This window comes from Paramacrobiotus metropolitanus, unplaced genomic scaffold (assembly GCF_019649055.1).
Source record: "Paramacrobiotus metropolitanus isolate TYO unplaced genomic scaffold, Prichtersi_v1.0 Parri_scaffold0000013, whole genome shotgun sequence".
NCBI classification, from domain to species: domain Eukaryota; kingdom Metazoa; phylum Tardigrada; class Eutardigrada; order Parachela; family Macrobiotidae; genus Paramacrobiotus; species Paramacrobiotus metropolitanus.
The window spans coordinates 1316053-1326469 of NW_026570233.1; the positions used below are offsets into that span (position 1 = coordinate 1316053).

General features: G+C 43.4%; 1 protein-coding gene across 1 annotated transcript; it reads right to left on the reverse strand.

Moving 5' to 3' along the window:
- Positions 1 to 1638: 1638 nt before the first annotated feature.
- On the reverse strand, positions 1639 to 7385 carry LOC129584222 (5-hydroxytryptamine receptor 2A-like; the record flags this gene model as incomplete). Its single annotated transcript, XM_055476341.1, has 3 exons — positions 6713 to 7385; positions 5874 to 6138; positions 1639 to 1693 (listed from the first exon to the last, which is right to left on the reverse strand). Coding segments are annotated over exons 1-3 (993 nt in total), but the record flags the coding sequence as incomplete, so codon positions are not given.
- Positions 7386 to 10417: the final 3032 nt, after the last annotated feature.

Genomic DNA, 10417 nt, shown 5'->3' on the forward strand with positions numbered 1-10417 from the left:
CACTAACTCGAGAATTTTCAGAATCGTAGAGTAGTGGCTTTTCCACTAAGAGAATTTTCAAAATCGTGGAGTAGTGGCTTTTCCACTAACTCAGATACGAAAGTTCAATGTTTTGCAAGGCTTCGATTTAAAGAACGGCTAAATCTCTGCGAATTTTCGCACGTTTTACTTACAAATTCCACTCAGCGTTTCCTTGCTGATATTGCCGTTCGTTTCACGAGATCACAACTGACCTTTAAGGTTTCAGTTGTCCAAATCCAATCGTTGATTTATCGTAGCCAACCTTTGTGGTTTTTCGGCTACTGTACGGTTACTTTAACCAAATTTCACTGTTAAAATGATGCTGCAAATTCACACACACTGGCGGCTTGTCGGCCCACGAATACCACACAGAATAATCAAATGATAATCAGTTAAGTTTTAGAATTATTAGTACAGCTTTCGCTTCAAGGGAGGCCTATGCTGTACGGTCCCCTATAGCCACCCTGTGCCTTAAGGACACAAGTACCTTAAGGGCACACCAGATCAAATGATCAGAAAAGAAAGTGGGATTATTTCACCCGAAGAGAGAAAGATGAGAGACAGATGCCCGGGGGCTTGGGCGAGGGAAGAGATCCTCGGTCAGTTTTGTGGGATTACAATACCCTTACTCTGACCTGGACCAATTTTCGTTTTACAGTTACAAAAGAAAATACAAAATAACGTACCATCTACAATTTTCCGTAACATCGGGAAAATAAGAACCATCGGTGGGCGCCATGACGTGAATTAAAAGACCTGACACAATGAAGTGGGTGCTGTATCCACTAGTCCGACCACGTCCAGTCGGATAGAGCGACTCTGTCTCAAACTGTTACGGAAGATGGTAGAAGATTACGTTGATCTGGTATGAAGAAGGAAAGGAAAAGAAGAAGAGGTCCGGGTCCTGCAAACACGAGAAATACACACACGACGGAGAAGTATACGTTACCTGTCCGACGCTAGATGTTAGCAGAAGCGATAAGAGATATCCATCAACCTGGCGCTACAGGGCATGAAGATGATGATGAGACCGAAAGGTCAAGGCAAACAAGTGGGATCAAGTGGGTAACCTGTTACGTCACGAGACTATCCGAAGATGATAATGCACGTCGACGAAGTAGAGGAATGACCCCTGACAATAGGTGAAAGGTCACCCAGAGGTCAGTTTGAACAGCCTCACTTGGAAAGAGAAAACCAGAGCAAAAGCCTGAAGTTAATCAGATCGAGTAACAAGACTCTACTTTTGTTGGGATTACAACTCTTGACATTTGTGTGGGCGACGAGCGCCTTATATAGCCCTGGGCACCGCAAGTGCTGGCTCTTCGTACGCGCAGGTACGGGTCTGAGAACAATAGGGATCTAAACTCTAGCCAATAAGAGACATTTGAGGACACGTGGACTAATCACACCGCTGCATCACTACACGTGGACTAATGAGAACATGGGGTCGACTAATACACTAGAACAATAGGTTGAACTACGTCATCGAAGCGTGGTCACGTCGAAATGGCAAGTCGCGGTCAAAGTTCTCTGCTGGGGATTTCTGAGAAGTCGATACTCGGAGTCGCGGTCATGACTCGCGTAGGAGTTGTAGTAAAGCCTAAGCCTTAGTAGTAGGGGTAGAAGTAGTAAAGTAGTACCGATGTGTACTAAGGGACGCCAGTACACGTCACTACAACCGATTTACGTGTTCGTCATCGATGTAACAACATTCGATCTGCCGGTTTTTATTATAATTGGAGCGTATCCGTACTTATTGTGGAAAACTCTGAAGCGAAGCCGTTGTCAACCGAGTGGTTGGGCCGAACAGGGAAACCAGGCGACCGCTGTCCGGCGTTGGCTCAATAAAGAAGAACGGACTGCTTTAACGGTTTTGACTCTGTTGACGGTTACCGTGTTCATCTGTTGGTTCCCCCTAATACTCATTTTCCTGATCGAAGATTTTAGCAGTTTTAAATTCCCGGCTGAAATATTTCAGTATGCACACTGGTTGGTCGAAACCGAGACAGCGGTCGATCCAGTAATTTTGTGCATTGGCGTAAAAGATTTGCGTAGTATGATTGTGAAGCTATCAGGACGGCACCGGAAACGTCAGACCCAGATTAGTTGCTAAATTGCTCATTCTTAACACTCGCACTCGTCTATGGTTTAATTACACGGAGTTTTGTTGTGTGCCGCGCAGGCGCAGCCCATGGATTTGTCCTAATATGGTGTAGAACGGTCTGATATTCATCCAAACTGTTTTCTACACTTTGTTCTTCGTTTTTATTAAGCACGCAAGTAGAAAGAGTTACTTTTAATCTGGTAAACTGAATTTGAAAGAAGGGAGGACTTCGCAAGAAAAATTGGCAGCAAAGCCAAATCACGCTGCCACACTGGGAGGCTACCATTTGTTCACCAACCGGAAGCGGTTGGAATTCGTAGTTTTAAAGTTTTCAGGTCATTTATTTTTACTAAATGTTTGAATAAGTAAAATGCAAACCAATTTTCTGAGGAATTCAAGCTAGGTAGGAAGAAGTCAACTGCCAGTGTAACGTTCCCTGAATTTCTGAGTGATTAAATGTGCCTCTCAGGCACATGGACGAGGGCGAGTGTTAAGTGGCTCGGGACGGGCAAGAGATAATCCATCCTAACCAAATACAGGTGATTCGATTCGACATTTTGCTTCAGCCTATAACTTGAGAAGGCGTACCCTAAATTCACCGAACTTCGAAACCCGGAATGCTTCAAAGCAAGAGCGTTGCCGAGTCTGCTTTTATTCGCGGCCTCTGTAATTTTTTCTATGTATTTTCTGCAAAATCACGCGGGTTTGACCGCATAGGTGTTCCAATTCATCCTGCTGATTTCATATACCTACTGTAAGAGCTCGTGCATCGATCGTGCTAGTCTACTAGACTGAACTTCCTGTTATTATGGCTCCTGTAATGAATTTCTTAAAGCATGTTCTTATAAAGATTTCGTTGTTCGTTGTTCGTCATGACCAGTTTATGACTGATTAGTTTCTACTTGCTTCGGGATGGATAAACCTGTTAATGGCAACTTGTAATTAATTCATTTACGACGAATTTATATCTATATTTAAATGCGATGTATTATAAAGGCACCAATGTACAACATTGAGAATACAGTATAAAATGTTGAAGGAAAGCATTGTAAGTGAATTATCCGTATCACCGAGAAAATGCCCCGTCAATATCCAGCTCACATTACCTTTTTGGTGAGTATTACAACTTCTGTTTCTACCTTTTCGTTTCCGCCATAATGTCAGCCGATCTTAACGTATTCGAACTTTTACGTTGCCAGTTGAACAGATGAATCATAATACAAGGTATCTTGACGATACTTCGTACAGACAGATCGGACTTTCGAAGTGCACAACGTAAACAATCCGACTGTTACGAGACCAAAGATTGGTTTTGGGACGCAGTCTGGCAGTTCTCTAATTGCACAGCTTAGTCAGTAAACGCCATATGGTAGCTTATGAATTCCGACAGGAAAACGGATGATAAGCGTGCAGCTGGCACTGTGCCTATAACGATCGGTAATTAGTCGATTCCATTCTGAAGATCGAACCAGCGCCAGCATGTTATATACCATGGAGGTCAACCTGGCACAGATGCAAGGAAACACCAGTTTATTCTTTAACTCCTCTGCTTATTACCAAGAACACCGGCTTCCCATCAAAGTGTACATTATAATAGCGGTTGTCTCGGCCATTATCATTGGTACAGTTTGTTATAACGCCGTTATCATCTTGGCATTCGTTAAGGAACCCACCATCCGTAGCCCTTTTTCATATTACTTGCTCAACATTTCGATATGTGACTTGGGTATAGCGCTATTCAAAATGACGGGCTTTCTCTGGTTTCTGCTTTTCCCAGAAACCCCAGGGTACTGTCCGTATTACTTATTTTTGGAAAAGCTGTTTTTCATTGCAGTCGGTTATGCGTTATTGCTGATTAGCCTGGATCGTCTTTGGTCTCTCTTCTTTCCGCTGCACTACCGAATCAAACGATCCAATCGGTTAACTCTGGTTTGGTGTCTTGTAATGTGGGTGTGTCTCGTGATACTCATAACGCCGTATATCCTCTTGGATGCACTGTACTATAACACCGGTTATCACCAGTGCAGCTTGAATTACACCGCCCAACCCATTTATTCTTTGCTTGTGGAAATTGTCGGCTTTGACGTGCCGCCGTTATTTGTACTGTTCAGCTACTTCGTCATTACTGTTAAACTGTATGGCCGGGCAGAGCTAAAACGTTCCAGAGGTACAGCGTACATGATAGGGATGAATTCTCTTGTTTGTTTTTTTTATAGCTTGGACAAATTATCGAAACTAAGTAAAAATGAGCATTTACGAGAAAAACTTGAGGTATCGTAATTCACAGTCAGATAACTATTTGAATACGTATTACAAAATTTGGTTCGCAGGGCTGCGTGGAAGTGAAAATGTCACAACGTCCCGAACTACTTGTACAAACCATTTATGTCATCATCCTATGCAACGTGCAAAAGATGAATTCCGAAACAACTTCAAACAGACCTTCACTAGACAGGACGAGAGGGGCACAGTTAAACTTTTTGCTTTAATTGTTCTGTGTGTTGCAGTTTGCTTTATTCCGCAAATGGCATATTTTTTATACGCGGAAGTCGCTAATTTTTGGGATGACAACGTATACTATATTACTATGTGCTTATGTTACTCTAATAGCGTCTTTACTCCACTTATTTACCATCTAAACCTGCCCAGTATGCGACGAGCCGTAGCAAAAATGGCAATCATTCGATGAAAAAGGATGATATGCACGGCACGGAAAGCCGTTTTTACTGTGTTTTGGTGACCCTGATGAAGACTCACAGTCTGCGCGATAGTATATCAATTAGTGAAATGACCTGGGTCCAGCCAGATTTGATTTCAAAAGTATTAATACGGTAATAAGCACAAGTAGCTTTGGAAATTTGTAACGCTTAACAGCCTTAACGTCAACGTCTTGTTCGTGATGTTACAGGCGAGAGTAAATCGAGTCGCAACTGATCAGCTGGCCATCAGCTGGCCAAGTGAAAAGAGACTGGAAAGACGGCATACTGCCAATCCAGACCAAGGAAGCCAAATTAATCGTTTAATCGAAGCAGCTCGTTCGGAAATCCTCCTAACATGCAAGTCCGATTCGTGACGCCAGATTATATGGTCCCTATTCGTTTAAACTTAGGCAGCAGTCCATACTTTTGTTGATGTTAATCCTCTTAACATTCGTAATCTAAGGAAGAAAAGAGCCGACAGACCCTGGGAGCCGTGATTGGTGCCACTGGTACTGGCGACCGCGCATGAGCCTGTACTCTATATATATTGTATCTGTATAGGCTGCTTCGCTTATTCTTGTTTCTTTGATCCGCCGAGATTAGATTCAGGGTGCTCTTCCAGACCTTTCCAAACAAATAATCACGTTATTTAGATTATTTCAACATTTAAGCTGTTGCATGTCTTCTGTTTTCGTTCAGCTTAAATTGGATCATGTGAATGCATGCGCCTAAGTTACATAACAAAACGAGAAAACGAATATTGCTTTGTGTTGGTAGTTTACCTTTTGCATTGTGGTGTCATAACTGTTTCAGTAAATACAGGTATGTCGCAACTTCTACAGCGTGAATTAAGTTCGTTCCGCAAGCCTTAATGACAACAGAAAATAAGACAAAGCGTAAAGCAGTCACCAAATTTACTAGTACTGCATGCACACAAAAAGGCGTCCAAAGTACTTCAGCGAGTTGCGCTTGCGCTCTTGTTCATAGAGTTTCTTTGGGAAATTTTGCTAGAGGTATGCGTGGCTTGCGGTGAGACTCTTTTATCCCACCTGCATCGGATAAACGAGAGTGCAGTGCGTCGAATAGTGCGGTTAAAAGTCAGCAAGAGTAATGGATTGGCCACCGCGGTGGTGTATCCGAACCAGTAAGTAATCAGAAAGCCTAACTGCGAGAATGGCAAATTGTCATAGGTCAGTAGGGCGGAATAGATCAGCCATGGAAACCAGCCGATGATCAGGGCGACGACAAGTGCGCACAGCATGACAAACGCCTGCCGGTCTTTAATAATGCGGCGCTGATGGCCGGCGGGAGCGCCTGAAACGAAATGCGATGAGACTTCGGTATGACCATTACACTGTAGTGTGGATTGTGTGCCGGTAGTTAATAATAAAAGGTTAAGAGCTGTCCAGTTTGCTTTTACCGGCAAATGCTGATAAATAAAAAGCCTATTCGAGGAGTTTATTAATATCCTAAACCAAGAAACGTTTACAAACTGCAAAGCGCTTTCATCGTAGCAGTTGTGTACGTTTGTATCAGAAAGAACTCGCTTCACATAATACGCTGATAATAATGCCCACTCCCGATGCATTGCATTACAAAATTTGGCGTAATTTGCCCATTTAACGATAATTTTGTTTTTGACATTTGCTAAAGGAAAATTCCTGGGAACGATTTGCGCACGCATGGTGAACATATTCCAATGTTCACTGAATCATTGTTGGTCGCTTGTCTGGTGGGGATGCAGTAATTAAGTGCGACACACTTACTGGAATTATCCCACTATTGCTTTGCAATCGTATGAATAGTCAGCAAAGGGAAAGTGTCACTGCTTCGAATCGATCGGTAGATTCGGTACTGACACCGGGAGATAGCCTCTTACTCAGCGTACCTGCGGACGGAGCAGAGCGGAAACGAGGTAGCACGAACAGCCGGATGGACGTTGCCCCATAGCATGATAAAGTAGTGAAGACTGGAATCCATTCTGTAAAGGGCACTACGTACAGTGGTGTGGCCCAGGCCACCGGTCCGGCAAAATCCCAATAACAATCCGTCGGTCCATAGCGGTCCACACTGTTCAGGCGATCGTACATCTGCCCCGGCAAGATGCCGGCAGTAACGATGATCCAACTGGCCAAAATCACCAGCGCGGACCGTCGTGTGTTAAAATGCTGCCGGTAATGCAACGGCCAAAATGTGGCCCATAGCCGATCCACGCTGATCACGGCCATCATGCATATGGATTCATTGACCGACAGCCAATCAAAAAACAACCAAAACGTGCAGTGCTTATAACCCAGTGGCCAATAATTGTAATGCGTGTACACTGCCAGATGGGTCTGGGCGAACAAGGCGTTGGTGAGGTCACTGATGCTCAGGTTCAGGAGGAAATAGTTGAACGGATCACGTAGACGCGGCTCGATGCAGAAAGCCGAAATGACCATCAGGTTCGCGAAGAGGCTGACGAGAATGTATACGACGAAAAAAGCTGTCAACCAGTAGGACGACGGTTCGGGAATGTCCGCAGCGAAGATGGTCAGGTTAATAAAAGTCGTGTTGTTCATTATTAAGCGGCTGTTGATTGGGGTATGAAATACTAGTATGTGCACAATATGCTACGCGTTAACAGATTTCATCGCGTCTCGAATTCAAACAGCGGCAACCAGAAATGATCTACCGTGAAACCCAGATTTTATACCTAATCTGGTGGGACCTGTCAGTAGATTATAGCTGATGCAGAATATATCACATTCATCGTCACAATTCTCAAATTGCTATGAAAGGACGCTACCGCTGGGTTTCCTTTCTGGAATTATACTTAATTGTGATGAAACGCGTTCTAGCGTTTAGGTAGAAATTAATGCCTACGCGCTTATCCAGAAACCTTTTGTGCTATTATGTTGCGTGCGTCGCGGTGCGTGGTGTTCCCTTGAGAACGATTTCCCGGTGAAAATTATAGTTACGCGCATTTACAGTGTCTGGCAGCAACAGGCCCCTTCAGTTTAATTTGGACGCAACACAGTAAGGTGGTACATACTACATACTGTAGCGATAGTATTTGTACGAACGATAAGACCACCCAGTTATGATTCATTCCATCGCGTTATGAATTCTGTTCACTTTACCGGCGAGATCTCCTTCTCATGAATTTCTGGAATTCAGTCTTGTACTCAGCTTGCTACAGCTTGCACCATCAACTTGATCAACTTGCCCTAAACTCTTGCCCTAAACTTTGCTCCGTTTCTTGAACGCCGTTGTCATTAAACATGCCTTAAGTTATGTTGTTGCATTTGACCGCTTGGGATGAACCAGCGTCATCCCAATCGGAGCCATCTGTGTAATCGTGTTACATCAGTAAGAGCGGTCAGCATCGTTTCCGGCCGTGCCACCTTTCACCCTAACAGCCGCATAATCGTGGTAAAGGCTGATCGCCACCCCACTAGAACAGCAGCCAGATAGGCTGTTGTTACAATACAGCCAGCTGACTGTAAGTCTGACTTGGGATAAGCCAACAGAAATGAATTTGACTATTTTTAAGCTTTGCATAGAGAACCTACGTATTTGCCGGTGGCCTCAAAGAACGCAGCGTGAACTCTTCCAGTTCCAAAGCTCTAGTTGGAACTACTTATATACTTACTGCTCTACTCTATACGAGTACCGTTTCCAATGGTACCGATAACCCATCTTAAACAAGTGCTGTAGGTATCCAAAAACAACCACCATCTAACAGTATAATAATTATGTATTAATGGTATTTTTATGGGTGCAAAAACTGCACATTAATAATTTTGTACCCAATTGACCAATCGGCAACAAGTAACTTATGGTTTTAACGGAATTATATCAGGATTTCTGTTGTCACCTTTTCACATGAACAATACGTTTCAGACTCAGAATTTGTCAATGATTAGACCCTGGATGAGCGACACTTTTGGCTTCCGAATTCGATCAACTAGAGGAAAAATTGTACACGTGCTGCGTACTTGGTATCTGTAGGTAATTTCACGGTTTTTCCCGGTTCTGTTTTCAGTGAACTGCTTAGTATTTCACAATCATGCAGCGTCTTCCTCTAGTGAATGGAATAATAAATCATTCTGACTTGCGAGTCAAATAAGGTTCATTGTCTATTCGAACAAGCAAACGGTGGCGATTGTAATTTGAGATCTTATACACCAGTTGAAATTGTACATAAAGGTAACTTTATGCCGGCTTCAGCGGAGGCAGCAGAATTGCGCTCTGCCGATCCTATAGTATAACTTGCCACATACAAACAACACAACACTGTTTAGTGAGAAGTGTCCCCTGAACCGCAGGATCGTCATTCGAAGCATTTCTGGTAAGAAACGGATATATCTACAGAAATTTCGGACTGAAAACCGTGTAACCATGGATCTCATACTCAGCAGAAGTTTTCAATGGGCCGCAAAATACACAGTCGTGGATGGCCTGGACAGTAACACGCTCCAGGGATCCGGAATAGTATCACCTTAACGGCATGTAAGAGGAAAATTATATAAGAGAATAAGGCTTGTGTGAAACTGCAGGAGTGACTTCTCAGTCATATCTGGGAAACATGGAGGTCAACGTAACTCATGGTAATACAAGCTTGATTTTTAACTTGTCGACGCCATTTCAAGGTGACCGTCTTCCAGTAAAAATCCATGTTCTGGCCACGGTTGTATGCGCGATCATCATCGGTACAGTTTGCTATAACGCTGTCATCGTGTTAGCCTTCATCAAGGAGCCAAGCATCCGCAACCCTTTTTCCTTTTACCTCCTGAACATTTCCATCTGCGACTTGGGTTTAGCGCTATTCAAAATGCCGGGCTTTATCTGGTTCATCGTGTTCCCACAAAACACGCCCTACTGTTCGTATTATAACTTCTTTGAGAAGCTGTTTGTTATTGCTGCCGGTTATGCTTTAATGCTCATTAGTCTGGATCGTCTGTGGTCGCTCTTCTTTCCACTGCATTACAAAATCAGGCGCTCCAATCGTTTGACTCTGGGCTTGTGCTTGTCGATGTGGGTGTTTCTTGTGGCTCTTGTGGCGCCTTATATTCTCATGGATGCGCTGTACTACAGCCGCGGCAGTTTGCTGTGTACATTCAACTACGCCGCTCAGACTACTTATTCTCTGGTCATCGAAATTATAGGCTTCGATTCGGCGCCATTATTTGTGGTACTGAGTTATGTTGTTATTGCCGTAAAACTTTCCGGACGTTCCAAAACCAAGCTTTTAAAAGGTATGTACTATGATTTAGCTTCCATTTTGGTGCAAGGACACATATCATAAAGTTTATTATACCGTTATACTTAGTAACGTATTTGAAAAGTTTGCTGTTCACAATCAAAATGTTCAAAAATCAACAAGGGGTAAATTTAACAAAATCAGTATTTTGTTAAGTTTTTGTAATAAGTTACACATCAATATACTAGTACTGTAAATTAAATTTCTTAGGACTGGGGAGACCGGGAAGCGTGGCGCCGTCCCGAACTACACAACACATCACCGATCATATTACCCAGCACACTACAGGCGATATGTCTCAGGGCGAGGTCAAACAAGTCATGGCCAGACAGGACGAAAAAAGCGTTT